Here is a 24,373-nt window from a genome sequence, read left to right on the forward strand (position 1 = left end):
GCAGTATCCTCCTTGACATACTATTTTTTTCTATTAGAATGCTTTTTATCTCCTCATAGAGTATCATTCTAGGTAAAAGGCAGAATATATTAATGATAGGACAGGCTTTCTTCCCCTTACTAGCACCTCCCACACATTAATTTTTGTCTCTCTAAAATGCTTTACCTTTGATGCATGGTCTAATTCTAAGTGATAAGAGAGCGACACTTTGTTTAAAAAAATTGAAATGAAAAATTGTTCCCATCAACAATAGTGATGCTAAAAAATTAAGGACTTTTAAAAACCTTGAACCAAAATTAAGTACTTTTAAGGGCCCTTTATTTTCCAAAATAAAAATTAAGCAGTTTTTAAGGACCGTGAGAACCCTGTTATATAGTTGCAGTTTATGCACAGTTAATAAAACTTAATTATTTTCTTCATTTTTTATTGTGCTATATATATATAAATTTTACAAATGTTTTTTTTTTTTAATCAGAAACTTTATAGATATATGATAGAAACATTCAGGTAAAGTTCTTTTTATAACTGAACATTTTATTTTCTCAGACAACTCTCAATTAGAAGTCATTTAAATAAAAGCTTAGCAAAACTGAATGAGAACTGATAGCAAAGATTAAAAAAAATCTAACTACAAACTTTAAATTTAATAATTAACTAAAAATATTTACAAAGATATGTACAAGACGATGACAGCAAATGCAGAATTGGTGGTGAATCTTCAATTGTCGTCCCCTACATCTGAGATTTCAGAAGAATCAATCCAAAGATACGCATCTGCTTCAGCCGCAGTCAGCATAATAGGTTTTGAGGGATGAAACGATATTGAATGAACCACTTTATGCCTTTCATGTTTGAGAGTTTCTTTAATGGAACCCTAAAAAAATGACATAAATATTTGATGCAAATGAACAAGATTTTGCTAGAATGAAATTATGATAAAAATACTTTCTCAATCTATCAGAGGGTAATGAATTAACAATTGAAGGGTTAAAATTATTAATATTTATATAGTTTCATAGCTTAATTAAATAGTTTTAGTAAAATTATGTTTTTCAGTATACTTCATATCCTATAAAAATACAGTATAGGCTTTTTAGTATGTTCCCTACTATAGTGTACCGCTCATTATAACAAATGATGCATAAAGTTCGTCTCCTATTTCATAGATACTGTTTTATTTTCATGTCCCTCAGTAGGTACACACTTAACTGTACACACTAAATTCCAATATTAATTATTGGAATTATTTGAAATTATGATAAAAAAATACTTTATAGGTCACAATCTATCAGATTGGATTATAAATCAACAATTGGAGGATCATATTAACGTGGTCAGAAGAACAAGCATACAACACACAGAACTTATGTAAAATTATGTTTTTCAGTATACTTCATACTCTATACAAACACAGTATACGCTTTTTAGTATGTTTCATATTATAGTGTACCTCTCATTATAATAATGATGCCTAAAGTTCCATCTCCTATTCCATAGATCCAATTTCCTTTTCACGTTCCTTAGAAGGTACACACTTAACTGTTAAATTCCAATATTAATTATTGGAATTCTTTGAAATTATGATTAAAAAATCTATATAGCTCACAATTTACCAGAGTGTAATGAATCAACAATTGGAGGGTCATAGTAAAGTGGTTACAAGAACAAGCATACAACACAAAGAACTTATTTAAATAGTTTTCAATAAATTAAGTTTTTCAGTATACTTCACATCCTATTCAATTAGTTTACGCTTTTTAGTATGTTGTCTAATATTGAACAGTATGCCTCTCATTATAATGAATGATGCCTAAAGTTCTGCCTCTTATTCCATAGGTCCCTTTTCAAGTCCCTTTGAAGGTACACATTTAAATGTATAATTCCAATATAGAGACCAAAATTCAATCATTTGATCTAGAAAAAGTTCAATTATGCGACAAATCTTCTTAATTCTTACCTACCAACATTGGAGAAATAAAATAAGGGAGATTTCACTAGTGAAATTTTTTTAGGCTGCAAGTGAAGTTTTGATACATCATGCATAATTATGTAAGTCAAAATTGGAAATAATATACAATAATTACATATAGCAAAGTAAAAAATATTTTTATATATCTCAATCTAAAGAAGAGTTTTTAAACCATTATTTATAACTAGGAGGCTTCGCCCCCTGCTTGCTGTCGCTCACCAACCCCCGGAACTGCTTTCGCACTTCATTTCGGATTGCTTCGCAATCCAATGCTCGCTTTGCTCGCTCATTGCATACGTTCTTAACGTCTAGTTTTTATATACTTTTTTGAATACTGAAGTTCTGAAAACTTTTCACCGTAGAAAATTCTAAACCTGTACATTTCAATATTAATTTGAACTTGTAAACAGTTCACATATTTTTCTTAATCACACTATTCTAAATTTCAGTTGTTGAGAAAAGTAACTGTTGCAAGTTTTGTTTTAAAGTCTTTCCCACCAGAGGGCTAAAGCCATGTGTTGCAAAACAATTTGAAATAGTAGTCTGCCACTGAACGCCGGATGTAAAGCATCGGCTTTGATGAAGATAATTTTGTATTTTTAATTCTCTGAAGGGCGCCACCTTAATAATATGAAATTTGTAAAATAAATGTATATATTTTTGATTGTTGATGAAGCCCATCATTTTGTGTTTTCATCAGTGTTCAGAAGCAGAACAACTATGAGTTTTTTATTTTATCACAAAAATATAAAATGTATAAAAAATAAAGAAAAGAGTAAGAAAATGAGTATAGTCATAGAAAAAGTTAAAATTATAATATAGTATTTGTCAGTTAAAATAAAACTTTTTGTTTAAGTCATTGCTAACAATTCAAATTTCTCAGAGGCAATTCTAAAGTATAAATTAAGGTAGTATTGTTAAGTTGAAACACAATATTTTTAGTTTTGATGTCAACAATACAATTCAATTTTTTACAAAAACGATTGTTTCCATTGTTAAGTTCAATGTCAACAATTCAAATTTTTCTGAGGCAATTCCTTACCTCTAAATATTACTTTTTGTACACATTTATATGCACATTTCTAAATGTCAGTATTCAACCACAAAACAACTTAAAGTCCTCAAATTTAGCATGAAATTGTAAAATGAGGGTCATAGCAATAATGAAAGTAGAAGTAAAGTTAGTACTGTAAAATTAAAACAATATTTTTAATCAATGAGCAATTTATAGAATTTCTTTAAGAACACAATTGTTAATTTGGGCAATTGGAGATACGAAACTTTTAGAATTGAAGGATTTGTTACGTCAAGTGCTCAGGTATCATAATTTTGATCTAGTTGCGATTCTATGTCATTTTGATTTATGTTGCTAAGTTAACTTTCAAAAAATTCTATGGCTGACAACAGCATTTTTATTTTTTAAGTTTTTTTTTTTTATTTCTTTAGAATTCGTTATTTTTTTAGCGAAATGTTTTTTAACCTAACATATATTCTTTGCCGACTGTTTTCTCTATGAATGAAGAAAATAAAGTAAATATTTAACTGCTGTGAAAAGAATCTTATTTAGTTGTACAAAGTACTTCAGTCAAAATTTGGGAGCCACGTAAGAGAATTATATATATTAGATCAGAACCACATCATTAAAAGGCAGAATGCTTTGGTGTTTTCAAAACAAAGCAAACGTTGCCACCGGCGGAAAAGAAATACAGCCAAAATTTGGGAGCCACGTAAGAGAATTATATATAATAGACTACTTAAACTATAAACTTAGCATTATTTACTTAGACTATAAACTTTATATTATTTACTTATAATTTACTTACTTAAACAAAAACTATATTAAATTTAGCAAAGTAAAAAATATGTATACAAATCTTAATCAAAAGAAGATTTCTTAAGCCATTATTTATAATTACTATAACACTCACTATATTTATATTACTTTACTTAAACTATAAACACTCAACATGCTGCGGTACTTGCAGTAGCACCATCTATTGAGGAATAAGAGAAGTATTTTTGCTATCAGCGGATATTTTATCACCAAATATTTTTTTCAAAAATTCCTTCAACAAATACGGAGAAATTTCAGAATTTACAGGTAAACGGGAGATAGTCTGAAAATACAGGAGTCTTCGTTAAAAAACAGAAGACTTGGCAGGTATGTATTGTTTAGGAGCTTCCTGGAGGCAGCAGTTGGTTGTAAGATTTTCAATGCTCTCAGGCGAGGGGGTCTTTAGCATCTGGTGTAAGCTTTCCTACACCAGGGGGATGAGTAACAACAACAGAAGAAGTTATCAATAAATTATTTAAACCATTATTTTCTTTGATTTTAACACATAATAAATGTAAAACTCCTTGAATCCTCTTTGAATGAATGACAAGTGGCAGGAATGACAGTGTAATTTATGACCACTCCTAATCTATGTAACTCTCATTATACAATAAATGTATCAATCACTCTGTCGATTTTTCAAACAATAATAAAGAAAGAGTTGGGCTATCACCATCTTTTTGTTAGTTATCAAATTCTTTTTGGCACAATCCATGAGGCTCATTATATCAAATGTCTACTGTAATTCATAAATTTGTAAAGCAAAGGAAGTTCTTTTAAAAAAATTACATTTATTTTTCTTTTTTTTAAACTACTTTTATTTATTTAAATCTTTATGCAGAAAATTAAAAGCTGCAGAGTTTCAATTATAATAATTTATTTTTCATAAGGATTTATGTTATTTCCCTTCTAAATAAATAAATACAAATGCATTCAGATATACTATGTAGAAATATATATATATATATTTTTTTGGTTTACAGCATATCTGTTAACAAGTTTTTTGAAATAAGTTTTGTTAATAGTTTCTTTGAAAACATTACTTAAGATTTTCTTTCAACCGGTCAAATTTGCATTGCAATTTGTTTTTTAACATTAATGTACATTTTAGTGATTTTTAACATAAATTTTTTTTGGGAAATTAATAGTACAATATTTCAGTTATGTATCGTTTAAATGATAGTTTTAAAATTTATGGTGTTTTTCTTCTTCTTTTTCTTGGATTGATATAAACCTACTTCTTCTGTGTTAGTTTTTAAATTACCTTTTCAACCATGACAGAAAATTTTACATGTTTGAAAGTTAAGAAAATCCTGAACTAGAACAGGAGAAATTTGTTTAAATTAAAATTTTAACTTATACTATATATTTTAAATAGGATAAATTATATATTTTTAAATTTATTATACACTGACCATCAATAATGGAAGAGACACTATCAGTTTTTGACATTCTTTTAAAAAAATTTCAAGAAATATATAAAGGATTATTTTGAAACTTTAGATGTGTTTAGTTCATGATCATTATTCATACTTCACATTAAGATTTAAAGTTTTCAATGGTTTAGGAGATCTACAATAAATTACGAAACAAAACAAGTTTTTTTGAACATCCTATGTCAGAAAATCAAGCAATGGGCTTGTAAACTTACAGTAAATATTAATAGAAGCATAGACATTTTTATAAAAAATTTAATTTTTTGAAATTCATTTTTTTTCTATAAGTCTATAAATACTTAAAGCAATTAAATAAAATTTTTGGAGCAATTTAAAATTAATTACAAAATTGTTGATTTAAATTTTTTTAAAAACTTGTTATAACTGGGCATAAAAAGAGTATTTAAGGTAGTTTTTTATACCGAACAAGTACAGAAAAAATTCAAAAAGTTTCCAGCAAATTTCTGAGTAGTTTCTGTACTTCTTAAAAGAAAACTCAAAATAATAAGAGGTTTTCCACAAATTTCATTTTGCACTATTAAACAAGATTTATTAAAAATGAGACTAGCATTGTGGGGGATTAGCCACCATAAGAATATATTTTCTTTCCCTATACCATCAGATTTTCGTGTCCGAATGATTATTATCAGGTGTTATCATTTGTTGTTAAAATTTGTCTTATGATATAAAATATAATTTGTGCAAAACCCCTGATAATTTCAGGCTTTCTTTTGAACGTACAAAAACTAGTTTTTAAATTTTTAAGATATTCAAATCAAACTTTTTTCATTAATTGCCAAATAAGATTTACTACAAAATTATGAAAAAACTTTTTAAAATTTTTTCTGTGCATGCGCAGTATAATAAAACTGCCTTAAATACTTAGATCTATGGCAGTTTTTAATGAATTCTTTTAAAATTTTAAACCAACAATTTTATAATTAATTTTAAATTGCTTCAAAATTTTTGATTTATATTGACGATTCATTGACGATTTATAAAGTAACAGCAAATTTTTTTTTATAAAAATTTCCATATTTCCATAAAAATTTACTCTAGTTTTAGGGAACTTCATGTAGTTATTAAAAATAACAACTGAAGTAATCGATAAAAGTTATGAGCTTATTGCTTGATTTTCTGGTATAGGGTGTTCAAAAATACTTGTTTACTTTTATAGGCTTCCCAAACCTTTGTAAACTTTAAATCTTAGTGCCAAGTATAAAAAATCACATGAACTAAAAAACACTTCCAAAATAATCCTTTATGTATTTCCTGTAAAATTTAAAGAAATTTCATGCATTACTGTATTTCTTGTAAAATTTAAAAGGCTTTGAAAATGGAGTCTTATTGGACGTTAAAAAACAATTGATATACAGCAAAAAGACTAAATGAATAGATCATTTATATGAAAATATAAGGATTACACAAATATCCTGCATACAAAAACTATAAATACGGTAGAGAGTTTGATGATTCAAAATAAATTATTTACAAATCATACCATAAATCATGTGAAAGGCTTATTAAATTCAAGAATCAGAGATACCCAGTAAAAAGCATTTGATCCTTACTGGTTTGTGTAGAGTAGGGGTATTAGTAACACATTTATGAAAACAAAAACAAATTTCAAGTAATAAGTTAGATTCAATGGAAGCAGCCCAATCATTAAAAAATTTTCTCGGTATAATGGACAATTACAGCATCTCTTATTTTTAAAAAAATTCAATCAAAACATATTGAAAATTCTTTCCTGAATCCGAAAATCTGATTGATTTTTTCCTTCAAATGTGTATTTATTTAATTATTAAACATTTAAATTGCCCAAAAAGACCTCTGTAGGTGATACAATCAAAAAAGATTTCTGAGTGATTATGATGTCGTATTTGCTGAATGGAAACATACCTCATCCAGTGTTTTCATTATAGAAAAAAAATGAGAGAGAATTTCTCACCCTTCTTCAAAAAACAGGGTGAGATTTCTAAAAATTAAAAAAACACAAATAGATTACAATACAAACAGAAAAACACAAATAGATAAAAATTATTTCTTTAATTATAATATTTAACATCTTCTATTTTTTAAAAAATTGAATATTTTTGCTGCATCATCATATGGAAAATGTCCTATATCTACTTTTTCATCAGCTATTCTCATTAGGTTGCTCAAATGCTTATTGGTCAATCTGTTACGATATTTTGTCTTAATTTGGTTTTGGGTGCCAAAAGACCTTCAACAGATGCGGAACTATTCGGAATCAATAAGTAAATTAGAAGCATTGTGCACACACTTTCCCATCCTCTACATCTGCCAGCAAACAAATGTTGAAAATAATGAAAGATCAAAGTAGAAAAGTGAAACGGATTTTATTCAAAATGGTATGTGACAAAACTTTTTCCAAAATGCACTAGATTTGCGCACTTTGAAATTGATTAATAGAGTGCGCGAATTTTGGGCGGTAATCATTTTTTAATGCAAGAAAATAAAAAAATATGCGAGATTCTCGCACTGTAGTTAAAACACTGCCTCATCCATCCACTAAGGCTATTTTAATGCTCTTTTGTTTATGATATGACTTACATTGTATGAACATACTTTGTATAATATTATACTAGTAAAATTTTTGGCAGATATAACGAAACAGAGATGACGTAATTTTGAAAAAGGCTAAATCACATGTGAGATAAATAAAGAGTTAAAGTAGCAAAAAAAAAAATTAAAAATTAGTGACGACTAAAAAATTAATGATTTCCACCTATTTAAAAAATATTTGTACAGCAGTAAAATATTATAATTTTCAATTATATCTGTTTTATGATTTAAAAAAAATTTAAAGTATAATCTCACAAATATGCACTGTGTTAATACTGAGGGGCTCAAAGAAGATTGTGAAGTTTTCAAAAGAAAAAAAATATCAAAAGAAATAAATGTACATTTTGCATGAAAAAACAGTTTTTTCAAAAAGTGACAGGATTTTTTTTCCAAATGATATTGTGATTGAGAAAAATTATAAGACTATGTTCTTCAAATAACCCCTATTTGCAGTTACAATCTGAGGACATGACATGTAGTAGAAATCATTATATTACAGTTTTAACAATCATCAGCACCATCAGCTGACTAATTTTGACTGATTCTGACTTAAACTAATTTTGAATTTGTTGAGAACAAACACAGTGTTTTTTTAAAAGTGGACTGCAGCAATTCTACATGAGTATTATTTCAATTCACTTTTCAAATTGTTGGTCATTTTTGGAACTCTTGATAGATATAATTTTAGTCATGTTTTTTAATAAAAAGTTGTCTTTAAAGAAAACAAAATAATACTGACTTCAATTAGGTCCCACATGTAAACACAACCATCTTCAGATCCAGAAACTACGAGGGATTCTGTGTCATTGAGGCAGCTTTCTATCCTATACCTCTCATTCTTATGGCCTATGTACCTAATTAAAAATCATGTTCATTTATAATAATGGAAAAGAACTTTAATTAAAACCTAAGTAAAAAAGCAATTGTTGAAAAAACAATAATTTGTACTATTATTAATCACAGTTGTTCAAGTCATCAAGTTAAAAGTTCCTATACCTATCATCGTCCGTAAGTAACCCTGCGGCAGAATTTTTTCGGGGTTTGTGCGACAACCCTCTCTAGCATATATATCTTTCTGCAAGATACTTTTAATAAAAACAAATATACTTGTTATTAATTTAAAGTAACAGAAGTGTTAACTTCAAAAAAAATAAATAATAATAATAAAAATAATAGTAATGTAATTTTTTAAATTGAATTTGGAATATTTTTTTTATTCTAATATTATGAGCATTTTCTCGAATTTTGTAGGGGAAAAACATAGTAATTTTTTTTTTGTAAGTCATAATCGAACTTAAAAATAGTGAAGTCCGTAGCAGTAACTACCGAAAAAAATGATCGATGACGAAATCACGCAAATAGACCACCTCAAAAAAGGTTTCCTAAATGCGTGCTTCAATTTTGAAGTTCAGTTGCTGTAATAAGAAATTTCGAATTTTAAAAACTGAGTGGAAATTAATAGTAATAGCTGCAAAGAAAAAAAATAGAACAAAAATTTCTGCAGAAAAGAAAACCATGTTTTCATTATTATTATTATTTTTTTGTGGTTTTCAAATGAGAATAGAAAAATAACAAGCATTTTTTCCCCCTCTTCAATGCACGAGAAAGACATCCTTTGAATATAATTAGGAAAAGGAAAGATAAAATCTTCCCAAAAATTTCTGCAGAGAAAAGAATTTCTCACTTCCCAAATGAGAAATCTTTCTGCAAGAACTTAGTAACATTCTGCAATAATGTCGCCACGATTCTGCCAAGGGGGTTAGTTACAATAAGCAGCTTTAAAATTAGGCAAAATTGAGAATGATAACAATGACAGAAACAATACTTAAAAAAGTCCCCCCCCCCCAGATCTTGCTTTTCTCCTAAGTGATGGAAGATTTTCAGTTGCAGTCTAACTTTGCATTGTTATTTTAATTTTATTAGGGATGTGTGACATTTAATTTTATTTTTATATACATGATTACAAATTGGCCCATTTAATTAAGAATCGAAAGTTTATAAACATTATCTGTTGAAGGAGTTTCATTGTTGAAATGGCAGCATTATGGCTTAAATTTAATAGATTATTTAATACATTTAACCCAAGAGACACAACCACGCCAAAGTTGCACAAATTATTTATCAGCTAGCTTAGATCTTTCAAATGAAATGCCAAGTATAGTTATCATACTTTTTTGAGATTCCACTAGATGAAGTAATCTTGTTGATGAGTTTGCGTTAAGTCTATGAGGTAAATATTAGTTTAGTTTCTTTTTAGTAAACTTTAGCTCTCAATCAATCAGGCACAGAGAATGTTATTCATGTGTTGTAACTGTCTATTAATGTTACTATAGCTCAAGTCTGCTAAATAAATGGATTTAGGATAAAATAATTTTAATTTTGCTTAAGTTGAGTTTGAAACTTTAATTGTGAATTTGCATTTAAAATGAAGAACTTTGAATAACAGCGCATTAAGTGACAATTGTTTATAACAAGTCATCCCTTTCGAGAGGATGTCTTTTAAAGCAATAATTAGAAGATATTGATTTTTTTTAAAAACTTTTTACAGAAATATAAGCTGACAATTAGTGCACTCAAGTGTTTTACTATTGTGTCAGAAATCAATTTAAATGTGGAAGGGAGAAAACAAAACACAGTTTCTCAATTCTTACAAAAATATAAGCTGAAAATTAATGTACGGACGGGCTTTACTATAGAGTTAGTTCTGAAAAGAAAAAAAAAATACACTATATCTAATTCTGTTTTTTTATTTTTACAGAAATATAAGGTGACAATTAATCAGATTAATTGAAAACTTTTGCTAAGTTCAAAAATAAACAGAAAGAAAAAATTAGAAGATGTATACAGCCTACAAAATATATAAATTCTTGCTGATTCTTTACTGCAAATTTACTTGTTTGTATTTATGCTAAAAATTCCGCTACCATAATTGTTATTTTCCCTTCAGTAACGCATTTTTGTTAAGGTAAAAACACTTCTGCTAAAGCCAGTAAATTGGCCAAGAAGTCATGCAAGTTAAGGTTTAATAATAGTAAAATTATATTAATGTAATCACTTTGTTTTTATTTTTTAAAATAGCTATTTTAAAAGCCGTCTATTCCAACCATATTTAATTTGTTTTGCTAGTATAGTTTTCATTTCTCTTTTTGGATGCATTAAAACCAAATAACAAATACAATCCTTTTATTTACTATAAGTTAATAAAGGTTAAAATGATGGATAAAAACAGATTTGATTTTTTACTTAAGGAGGGTTTGGTCTTTGACATGTCAAGTATCATAAACATATTTTAACTGCCAAAATCTGCTTAAAATTCTCAAACACTAATGATGAGAGTTACTATGCAAGTTTTAATAATGTATTCAAAATATTTATTAAAATACAGGTACACACTAATATAGAAACATATGCTAATATATAAATATTAATATACAACTAAATACAAGCATATTATGAATAATTATGTCAATAGAGAAATTGTAGTTTTGAGCACAAACAAAATTTAATCTTATCTTCATTTTCTCTTGAATATCTTATAAGAAAATTCTTCTCTTCCTAAAGAATTTAAATCTTTACGTTGAGTTATTATTATTTTAGTGTTCATACTATTGAAATCAAAATAAATTGTACAATAATAATAAAAGTGGATTAAATCCAAATTATAACAATGGATCTCAACAGAATTGACAAAATCAGAAAAAAAAAGTTAATAAAAGTATAAATTTTTTATATTTTGTAATCAGTAATTTAACTTTTAAACTTAAAAGTTTCAAATCACCCTATTTTATTCTATGTAAAGAAATAATGGCATATATAATTGTTTGGATGTTTAAAGTACTTTAGAATCATTAAAATGTATTTTTAAAAGTAACTTGACAACTATAGAGTTTCCAGCAAGCAAATCTTTTGTTAGCATGTCAAGTACATTTAAGCATATAGTAACATATAAAGTATATTTATAAATCAAAAGGATATTCTTTTTCTGAGAAAAGAAAAGTCGCAAATGAATATTTAAATACTTAAAATTACTGTCAATGTGGTAATTTTAAGTGAAAACAACAAACTTTATACTAATAAAGATATGCCGTTTATTAAATTTAAGATAGTATTTTGATGTGAGGATTAAATGGTAAAATCTACAAAAACTTGTCAAGAAGTGAAATATAAGTAAACTTACTCAATATCTAAAGTAGTTTTCAAATCAAATGTTAACAAAGTTAAAATAAATGATGATAATTACTCAGAAAGCACTTCACCCCCTTCTTTATCTGTAAGTCGCAAAGTATTGTCTAAACAGCTAGCAAGAACACACTGGCCATCTTTCGTGAAGTTAACACAGTTGACTGAACCTAAAAAATATGATAACACAATTTCAAATCAGGTAAAAATTATTTAATGGAAATATACACCTTTAAAGATCATAATATTTAATGGTCTGTGTAAAAGATATCCACAATTATTAAAATTTCTTTTTACATACATACACACAAATATATATAAATATATAAAAGTTCAAAATATAGAGTAAACATTATGGAATGAATGGAAACATGGAAAAAATTACAGAATGGTGAAAAGAGAAGAAGAAAATTATTTAAATAAAATGAAATTAAAAATTTTTATTAATAAAAATCCTGGGAAAAACAAAGATACAATCTCTTCATCAGCTCACACGATTATATCCGCAAAAAGGAGTGCTTTCCAATATTGTATCAATATAGCCAAAGCAAAATATATCAATACAATAGTGTGAGGAGCACTCAAAAAAAATTTTTTTGAAACAAAATAAAACACATTAAGTAATAAATTTCAAGTAAAAAACAGAAAATTTAATGTAAAGAAAAGACAGCACAAAAGGAAATCTATAAAGCGAGTAGCGAATTCAAATGAATTTACAAGTAAGGGAATATTTTCAAGAATGATTTAAAATATTTTTGTAATAAGATTGCCAAATTACAAAATCTGAAAACGGAAGTGCAAATTGAGGTAAAAGCGTAAATACAGGGTTTTCATTTTATAGAATGTTCTTACTGCAGTACTGAAGCGCTTTTGATTTATTTATTACCAAGGATAGGCCTGAAAATTGATGAGCACAAGTTAATATTATACTGGATAATTTAAAGAAGTTTATAATTAATAAGGTTAATATTTAATAAAACAATTTTAATGATTTTAGAAAATTAACATTTATTTATGGGAAATGGATCTGCACATGGCAAAAATATATAAATTAACAAAGAAGTTTCTAGTAAATTTATTTATATTAACATAGAATTAACTCAATTATTTTATATAGAATTTAATTACTTTAGTCGGGTATCCATTGCTTTTTTTACCAAATTTTGAAAGAGTTTTTCTATTAGTTTTTTGGATAAATAAAAATTACTACATATTCCTTTAATTCTATTCGTTTGATTAAAAATGGTATTTAAATAGATGCTTTTAGAACCATTAGAATTTCAAGTAATTAGTTTATTTATATTAAAATTAAAATAATTTCTTTTATCGTATAAATCAATAAAGCAGATATCTTCTTCCTTTATAATACTGAAATCCAAAAAATTAAAATTATTATTATCATCATGATTACAAAGCAAGACTAATTCCTAGAGGTAAATATTATTTAATAAAATAGCATAATCTTAAAAATTAACGATAATTAAGTCATAAACAAATCTAATATTAAGAGTATAATTTTTTTCATAATAGAGCAAAAATAAGTTAGCTAAGAGAGATGAAAAATTAGATCCTTGTTTTATTCCATCAATTTGGATAAAAATATTTTTTCCATTGTAAAGATAATTCTTAAAAAAGACAAAAATTAATTAGAATTTCCCAATAATCAAAATCCCAATTAAGGAAATTTTTAAAATCATAGAAATAATTCAAAAGGACATCTTTCAGTTTAGAAAGGGGACTGCCATTGAAAAGATCATGGAAATCAAAAGTTGCAATAGAATTAATTTTATTGTGTTTAATAAATTTTAAAATTGATTGATTATTAGTGATAATTCAAGAAAAACCTTCTTTAAAAATATTGTTAATAATTTTATTTAAATAGTAAGAGAAAATGGTGCAAGGTTTAATTAGGAAAGTATTAGACCCAGATGTGATTGTTCTAAATTTTATAGGAATTTTATGAAATTAAGAACAGATAATTAAGTAAGGAAACTATATTGCTAATCTTAATTTTTGACCTTTAATATAAAGCTAAATTTTTTTTAATCATAATATTATTATTTAAATTACTAAGTTTAAAATTTTCACTATTTTTTTTTAACTCTTTATTTAAAAGTTCAACATAGAATTTTTTACAGAAGATTGCATAATTATTGTTAGCTTTGTCTGCATTTTTTTTTTGTTGTAGTTTTATACAAAACTTTTTTGTAGATGCTTAATTGATTGAACAATTTTAGAAAAATTTGTTGAATTGTTACTGTTATCTAAATTTTCATTATTATTGAAAAAAAAGCTTTTAAAGTAATAATAAATAACCGATTTCCAATCTGTTAACACACCTAAAGGTAAAGAGAATCTATTTGACATCTTTAAACAAAAACTATTGAGATCATTAAGAAAGTATTTTAGAATTTTATTAATTGTCTTATAATCATATCGTAAATGTAACCATATCGTAAATTAATTGTATTATAATCATATCGTAATTACATTGTAAATGGGTCTAAATTTTGTGACTTTTATCATTAAATTTCTACGTTTTCAATAATATTTAAATTACCATTAATAATATGTTTATGATGTTTATCAATAATCAAAATATTTCTCTTCTTTACAGTGACATTCATTATCGGATGTATTAATTTTTCCAAAATTTTTGCTAATATCATTATAATTTAATATAGTTCTAACAAGAGATTTATTATATTCAAAGTTTTTAATTATATTAAAATCTTTTAACAGAAATTTTTTTTAAAAACTATTATGAAATTTGATCTTATCAAAAATAGGGTTTTTAAAGTTAATAACGAAATATAAATTATTTAAATTTTTCTTTTTATTTAAAATTTTTTACAACAAGATTGAAAGATTTTAACAAGATCAAACCAAAGAATTTTGAAGTGTAAATTAATAAAAGAAAAGTTAATATAAAGATCTTGAAGCTTATATACATAATAAATCTTAAGGGAGAAAATAAAATCTTTCATAGGGTTAATATTATAATGTTTATTAAAATCTTTTCCATATTAGAAATAAAATTTACATTTAATTTCTCACTATTAAAAGAGTTTTTAATCCTTCCTGATCCCCGTTTACCTAGATTTGTACGCTTATCTTTAATATGAAAAAGTAAGTAAGTTGAGGAATCATTAAAGTTAATCTGAGTATGTTGGAAGGCATCGTTTAGCTCATTCAGCAAAAAAAATTTGTAGAAAAGCATGTAGTAATTTTCTTCTTGTGGTCTTCAAAATCATCTATATCTAAACAAAATCATCTACTATTACTAAAACAATTTTGGCACTATTAAAATTATGTTCTCTAAAATAATTCAATTCCAGGTTATTGATAATTTTATTACTGTTTATATCTGATCAGTGTTGATTATTTTGAATATTACAAGAGTTACTGGTTTGTTCAATATATTTCATATTACAAAAACAGCAGGTCAATATACAAATAGCATATTTAATTTTACAAACAGATTTGGAGCTATCGTTATTATGAATTATATGTATTTTTGTAAATAATAGGGAAAGTTTTACATGGTTTACAACCACACGTTTGATAAGATGGAAAAATTTCAGGTATTGAATGCAATACAAAAAATCTTTTGCTTTCAGAGTAGCAGGATGCTGAGCTGAAGGTCAACTCTGAATTAGGCTCTTCGTATCGAGTTTCCCACACAGAATAATTTAAATATTTAACATATTTTTTACCAGGCACTAAATTGTCCTTAAATCCATGAAAATAGGCTCATAGAGCAACATCCCAAACACACGAAATATGAAAAACAAATTAAAAAAGGAAACAAAATGAAAACAAAAGTAAAGTAATAGTGGATAATATTAGGCGTTAAAGCTGCAATAAATATGATCACTAAAACATAGCACAATAAATAAATACAAAAATTATAAAGAGAAAAATGAAGAAAATTATTAAGTTTTATTTACGGTGTACAAGCTGCAAGTAAATAATGTTAGATTTTGCACATCCATTTTCTGGACAATCCTTGGTAACTAACAAATCAAACGCACTTTAGTACTGCAGTAAGTTAAAAAACTTATATATTATTTATAATAAAAATTATTTCCTTAATTTTCTTCATTTTTCTCTTTATCCTTTTTGTCTTTATTGTGCCATATATATACTATATTTAATATAAAATATTTAAAGTTTCAGGTAAAATAATTACACCGAAAAAATCATTAAATATTCTTTTGCTAATTATTTAAATGTTTTATAAATACACAGTTACCCTTATTAAATGCCATAAAGTTTAATTAAAAACTTACTACTCAAATTATCTTGACATAATAGTCCTTTCCGCATGTCATAACGTCTAATACATCAATCTAATGATCCTGTGAGTATTTCATAGTCAGATACAGACAAGGATGTCACAGAATCTTTAGCATCACGCAAGACCTAAAATTTGAAATTAGAACTCATAAACAAAATTTTATTTTAGATATTTGAAAGTATTACTGATAACATTTTAATATCAAGAGCACAAAAAAAATCAATAAAAATAATATCTTTTAAGATTTGATAGAGACAATGGGGTCCTAAAATACTTTCCGTCATGTGAAATTTTAAATTTAAAATGTTAGGAAAAAATTTAAACAATTTAAAAGTTTTACTCATTTACCAATACCATGAAAAGTAAATATACATTAAAATGTAAAGAGTAAATAGTTTTACAGAAGAAAGATTTTAAAAAGTAATATTTCACTCTCTGATACAGACTTAGGAATCATAGAATATTTCGTATCATTTTAAACCTAACATTAAAAAAACTTATTTCAAAATTAATTTTTTTTAAAAAACCTCTTAGACTTCTTTAATCTAGTGCATAAAACTATGTTATAATATAAAAACTTTTTTTTTCTTTCTAAAAGAAATACGTAAATTAAAGTGCTTTTAGCTTTGAAACTGACAAAGATATCATACAACCCTTTGTATCATATGAAACTTAAAATTTAAAACCAGACTTAATTAAACAAAATTCACATAAAAAAAGTAATTTAAAAAGTTTTACTCATTTCATTATAACATGAAAAGTAAATATATCTCCAAATGTAATGAATAATTATTTTTACAAAACAAAAATTAAAAAAAAAAAAAAAAAAACGTATTTCATGCTCTGATACAGACTGAAATTTACATATTCCTGCTGTAATGTTGGCAAAGATGTCATAAAATCTTTTGCATCATATGAAATTTAAAATTATACTCAATCAAATAAAATTTATTTAAACAATGGGAAACTTTTGCTCATTTCCTTCTAATATTCAAAGAGAGATAAATTAAAATATAATAGGTAATTATTTTTACAACAGGAAGATGTAGGTAGGTATTTATTTACGTCGCACTAAAGCTGCACAATGGGCTATTGGCGGTCTGGGAAACATCCTTGAGGATGATCCGAGGACACGCCATCACAATTTCATTTCTCTGAAGAAGGGATGGCTCCTTTGCTTTGGTAGCTTGGCGATCTGAGCACAAAGATGAGCATTTTACGGTAGAACGAAGACAGACACCACACACACTTGGTTTCTATGCAGGCTGATCAAAGTGGTCACCCACATGTTCACTGACCGCAGCCAGTGATGCTTGACTTCCGTGTTCTACTTGGAACCATGTGTTTACGATCAGTCCACTGCGGGACCAACAGAAATATGTAAAGATAATAAAGCTTTTCATACTCTAATACAAAGATGTCCCAGAATCTTTTGTATCACCAGGGGTTTGTCTAGATTTCTCTGAGAGGTATCTATTTTGTGAAAATTTAGACATAATTTGTGAAAATTAAAAATTACATTGAAAAATCAATACAAAAATATGGTAAAGTAAGAAAATACTTTCAAAACCTGTTACTACATATAAATCATTTATGACTTCTAAATTTTTATATATTTTTCCCCATATATTCAAAAATAATTTCACTATTGTAAACTTTTGGGGTTAAAATTGTATCCAAATTGAAAAATCCATGAAAATCATTGTCAATATGTTCGAATTTTGACTTCCTGTAAAGTTTACAGAGGCTTGCTTTTTTAAAAGCAGCTTGTGAAACTACCGTTTTTTCTAAAGTTGAATTTGTGAAGGTACCACTAAGCGGTAGTAAATCTGCACTGGACAGACCCCTGGTCACACAAACTTAAATATGACATTCGAACAGAAATTTCATATTAAAAACAAAAAAAGTCTAACTCATTTCATTTTAATGTGTTTCAAAAGAAACATTTAAAACTTTATTTTCATTCCTAGGTCAAATACAGCTATACATATCAATTAATCTTTTACAATTCATTTCATATTGATTATATAAAATATATTTTACATACCTGCTAACATTGGCGAAATAAAATAACGGAGATTTTACTAACCGACCCAATTTTGGGTTTACGACAACTGATATTCAACTTCCTTGCAATTTTGACCCCAATCCAGCCTTGCAATTTTGACCCCAATCCAGAAAACAAGGGTACCCCATGCATCAAGTATTGTGAGAAATATGCCTTCATGGAGGACTAACCCGCATTTGAGTTACAAGGAGAGGAAAAACATGAAAACCTCACACGGTTAGCCTGACGACGAGGGGACTCTAACCCGTTATTCGTCTGCCACAGAGGATATTTCATGCCAGCAATGTGGTTCGTTACGACCAGTCATTGCTGGGATTCGAAGCTGGGTTCAGCTCATTGGAGGGCGAACACGCCATCCCCTGAGCCTTCATGGCTCAACCTAAAACAATTCTGATAACACTCAACATACTGCAGTTCTGGCAATAGCACCATCTGCTGAGGAATAAGAGAAGTATTTTCACCATTTTCATTAATTTTTTTAAAAAAAAATTTTTCTTCAACAAAAACAAAGAAATTTAAGAATATACAGGTAAACAGGAGATAATCATAAAATACAGGAGTCTTTGTTAAAAAGTAGGAGACTTGGCAGGTATGATTTTAGTTAGGCTTGGTGAATACCTAGTATTCAAAATATGGCCACCAACTGCTTTTTAATAAAAAGTTTTTTATTAGGAATAAATCAAAAGAAATTAAAATAACCTTGAGTCATATTTTGAAATAATTCCTTATGAGTAAAACCATACACAAATATCCAACAAAGAAAAGGGTAATACTTTGTGCAATATAAAACTAAAGCAAGAAACGTTAATCAAGCACAATGTATTTTCGTTTGCGCTTTATTTATTCACATTGTATTTTCGCGTTAGTCATTCCCAAATAATTTATTTGAATTAGCATACAAAGAAAATATGCTTAAAAATAAAATTTCTGTCTAAAACTCTTAACTTTAAATTTCAAAGTACTTCCCTAGTGGTGGTTTCACATAAATTTTGGTCTTTCAAGTCCTACCTTCCTCATTAGAGATTCATTACATTTAGATATCACATTTGTTTTATTCTCATTTAAATTTTAATTTTTAACCACTAATGTTTATACCTTTTTGAAAAAGGTTAAAAAAATACATACTAAAGGCGATTGTAATATTGCACTGTCCAAACAATAATTTCTCAGAGCCCCAGACTCCTGCAAAATAACGTCTTTACTTTACAGCCACTTCGTGCTAACTTTTACATATCTTTATTCACTACATCCACACTTGATCATTGTGCCATCACAAAATGGAGGCATGACAGTGATCATTATCAGATACTCCATATAAACATTCACATAATTAAATATAGAAAGTATTTCCTTTGAAGCCAAGTTTAAAAGGTTACAAAGTATCACATTGTTTTCAATTCTTTGTTTTTTTAAAAATTAATTTAATGGATTTAAGAAAATGTAATAAAAATAATAAAGAAAAGGAAACTGAAAGCAAGATAAATAGCATTTAAATTCATTATCTTATCAATTTGCTCATTTAAAGATCAACAATAAAAATAAGATAAATCACCTGAATAGACTCGCGAGACTTGCTACGGCAATCCCAACCACAAACAGTATTATCAACTGAAGCAGATAGTATAACTGTAGATTCTTCATTGAACTTAATAGCATTGACATAACCTAAACTGATGAATAATAGTAAGTTTATGAAAAGTATAAATGTCTGTCAACATTTAGATCAAATTCACATGCATACGAAGAGAACTTTCAAAATGCTAACATTAGCCTAACTAATAAACAGTACAGTTTATTTTTCCAGGCATTATAATCTTTCTTTCTCTCTCTCTCTTTTAAAGAATTGTTTTCTAAAATTACGAATTCTAATGGTGCTTTTCTGCCTAACATTTTTATCTTAAAAATGACTAGTTGAAAATATACTTTGTTTGAAGTTTTTCTCTAAGGATTTAATTAACTTTAATAATTTAAAATAAACCACATTATTACATTTATGATAATTTAAGAAACACATCTTGCTAAAAATTTATCAAAGACAAATGCTATTTAATTGTACTTAATTAATTTATAAAAATGGTGGAAAAATCACATATTTGTGTTCGATGTAATAAAATAATTTAAAATTGTAAGTAGAACTCAGACAGTAAACATGACATCCATATTTTTTTATCTTTTTAACAAACAAAAAGACATTTATGAATAATAATAAAAGGAAGAGTTTGTGTGTGAACATATAACTCCAGAATCATATGTACAAGCATCCTGAAGTTCGAACAGGGGCAGCAAGGAACAATTTTTGCCCCAATTTTAAAAATCATTAGATATTTTCAATTAGCAGATGAAAAAATGGTGGTTTATTTCATATTATTCTTGTTATTTGAAAGCACTAACTTTTCATCTGCTTCCCTTAAACAATTTTATAAGAAATTCTTACACGTATTTCAGGATAAACTTTGTACAAAATGAACATAATATTCTGAAAATTTAGTGAGACTACATCAACTTGATTCTTATATGTTGCACAAAATATTTATTTTCTACTTTTTTTGCAAAAAACCAGAAAAAAAAGTTGTTCTTTTTTGCTTTTAAACATTTTAAAATTCTTTTATCTCAAGTTATCCTTCATATAGGATAGAACGCGAAACACACAACCGATGATTAAATTTCTCTTTATTCCGATACCTATCCAATCACCAAAATTTTTTTTAGACATGGTCATAAGACCACTGAACTTTCTTTTCTTGTATTAGCAACAAACAAGTGCCATGTATAAATGAAACAACTTAAACTATAAACTAGACAGAAATGAAAAGTTAATAAAACTGTTAAAATAGATAAAGAAAATATGCAATATATACATATATAAATTTTTTTTGTTCATGTATGTTAATTCCTTTACACATCATTTGAAGCGATATTTTAGTTTTGATGATTTAATTAGCTATTATATTATTCATTTTAATTTATTGACTTATTTATTTTTAAAATATTTTTATTTTAACAAAGTACCAACTGCTGTGCACACTATTGTTTGCCTAGTCTTGGAGCATCTTTCATAAAAATATCTCTTTAAACTCCTAATATCAAATATATAAGTTTCAAAATAAATATTGCATGTGATAAAAAATGTGGAATTTGAAATAAATAAATGCACTTTTGCTTTAAAATAATATCATGTCATACTACTTGTAACTTGTAAGCTTCACATTTTTATATTTTTAATCAATTATTTTATATTTTTCTAATGTACAAATTAGAAAACAGTACATTGCAAAGTGAGGTAAGGAAAAAAATATTTGCTACAGAAACTTAAAAAAATAGTTCCCTTGTACAAAATTCAAATTAGAACCTTCAAATTGAAAACTTAGAATTGCGTTACTTTTTCAACCAAAGTATTACAGTTTCCGTAATTTTCAAAAGAAAACATTGTTAAACATTTTAAGACAAAATTTATATAAAGTGAAAATAATATCTGGGACATTAATTTAGACTACATTAACTGGATTCTTATAAGTTAAACTCAAAATTTATTTTGTAAGTTTTCCTTCAAAACCAAAGAAAAGTTTTTTTTCTTAAAAATTATTTTATTTATTATTGATTATTAAACATTAAATTAATAGCAATTTTGTTTGCATTTTAAGCTCATTCATTTCACAAAACCAAAAAACAAATATTTTAGTTAAAAGACATAGTGTTTTAGTTACGGGAGCCCCTTCAGTTATTTGAGCTTCAAGCTGCTGCCTATCAGGTAAATTTGGTCTCTATTTGATAATTATAGTCAATAATAATGATTGTGATATTATCGTATCCTATAAGTATTATTATCATTAATAAACATATTTCTTATTTTCAACACCTATGCATGTGGTTGTTGGGCAATGAGCTTCACAAACCAAAAACTGACATTGTTTGTACTAGGGTTGGCTGGTTTAAACCAAATATTTTTGTTTTTTTAAGTAATTCTTTTTAAAATTTATTTTTTATAAGTTATATTAATAGTTGTAGTTTGAATAGAAAATGTGGAAAAAATAATAAATTTTCTCATAAAAATTGTACACTTAAAAGTGTAAAATTTTACACTTAATGGGAATCTGCATTTCTTTAAATAGAAACATAGATAATATTTTTTAAATGTTTAAAAAATAACTAAGATTAATTTATTTTTACAAGCTTAATTTATAGCTTAGCTTCGGATTTTCAAAAAAAAAATTAGAACATTGTTAAAGTGATTTGAAATAGCTTTTAGTGTTAACACCAGTTTAATAAGTGAAGAACGTTAGAAAATTAAAACATTATAAAAATGTTGAAAATTAAAAAAGGAAAGCCTATTGTTTGAAATGTGTATCTATTGATACTGACAATTTAGAAACTGCCAATTAAGATTGTAATATGCAACACTAACAGGACAAGACGACCCTTACAACATCCTAGTAGCTAGGCCCCTGGAGTTTTTTTCATCTAAATAATAAAAACAAAATGTTTAAAACTTCTCTTAGAATTTTATTTGAGATAGAAGACATTTTTAGGCAAATTTAATCCCACAATGGTTTCAAAACCAGTTTTGCAGGAATTAATTATTTAAATATACTTTATTTTTTAATGATTAAAGTTTTGGTTTGAGAAATTTGGAAATACTCTTGTTTCACAAAACTGAGTGTAGATTTAAAAAAGACCTTTGTATTAGTACTTTCCTAAAGTAATTGCTAAGCCTTTGAGATTTTCAGGCAGTGAAAAGTGGGAAACTATAAAAAGAAAAAAAAAATGCACAAAAGAGGACCAACTTAATGGGTATAACCCTAAACCACCTCAGACGAACTTCTACATATTTTTATTTACTTTTTTTAAAATTTTGAAGTTCAATATTTTTTAGCTTAGCAGTAGATGGCTTGAACAGATTCACTATTGTATTGCGGAAAAAAATGCTATATATTAAAACAATTAAGATCTCCAATAATTACATATGAAATCAACATTGAGAAAATTGCCCAACTCTCTAATAAAAGAACATACCAGCATGACCTCGAAACTTTCTCACTATTTGGGCGGTACTAACGTCCCAATAAAAAATGCTTTTGTCCATTCCACCAGATGCTATATGTGAACAATCAGCTGAAGACTGAACGTCTAACACTTCATATCCGTGTCCCATATAAGTCTTCAAGAGCGATGATTTAAAAGGATTCCATAGTTTTATTGATTTATCAGATCCACCAGTCATGCAATAGTTTCCATCAACTAAAAATAGAATAAAAGGGTTCAGCAAGAAAAACAAAGAGCATTGTATTTTAAATGGTTAACAAAACATACAATTAAAGCGGATTGTGCGAACAGCGCCTTGTTTACAAGTTAATTGATTTTTTAAAATATTAGGATAACCCATAGCTAAAGAAATATACAAATTAAAAAATAGTTTTTTTTGCTCTACCCAACTTTCAAACTTTCTGCAGTGGATTGATCGCAATTATATGATGACTTGATGGAGTCTCAGAGGATCAACTTATAGCTTACATAGTACTATCGCAAAAATCTCTATGAAGTATAATAAAGCCACAAGCTCATAATTTTGCAACATATTTTCATTCCAAAATCGGTTCGGGGCACGGTAAAGTGAAGTTTTGAATTCCACCAAAACAAAGTCATTATGCTTGACCATAGAGGAAAAGCGATATTTTAAAACTTCTTTCATTGTGATTCTAAGACTCCACTTTATTATGGTCTCGGAGCCTCCCTGGCCGAGCGGTATCGCCGGTCCAAACGCTCTGTTAAGCGTGGAGGTAGCGGGTTCGAATCCCGCCGTTACCCTGGATGTATTCTTTGTGATGTCTTTCTCTGAATTGTTCTATCTGTATTTTCTACTTGACAATGACTTATAAGCCTATATTGAGCACACAAGTCAGCAAATGTATGTAATTTCAGTAAATCAAAATCAAATTATGGTCTCTAAAGGGACTTCACTAAAGCGCAGCAAACACAAAGATTTGTTTCAGGGCGGGAATGA

General features: G+C 27.0%; 1 protein-coding gene across 1 annotated transcript; it reads right to left on the minus strand.

Moving 5' to 3' along the window:
• Positions 1 to 625: 625 nt before the first annotated feature.
• Positions 626 to 24,373, minus strand: LOC122271847 (WD repeat domain-containing protein 83). The gene is given in 7 exon segments (XM_087164945.1): positions 626 to 874; positions 8,568 to 8,682; positions 12,069 to 12,177; positions 16,300 to 16,432; positions 19,928 to 20,040; positions 23,386 to 23,610; positions 23,683 to 24,373. Coding segments are annotated over 7 exon segments (924 nt in total). The 5' UTR covers positions 23,756 to 24,373; the 3' UTR covers positions 626 to 718.

This window comes from Parasteatoda tepidariorum, chromosome 5 (assembly GCF_982258835.1).
Source record: "Parasteatoda tepidariorum strain Cologne lab strain chromosome 5, Ptep-v5.0, whole genome shotgun sequence".
Lineage (NCBI taxonomy): Eukaryota > Metazoa > Arthropoda > Arachnida > Araneae > Theridiidae > Parasteatoda > Parasteatoda tepidariorum.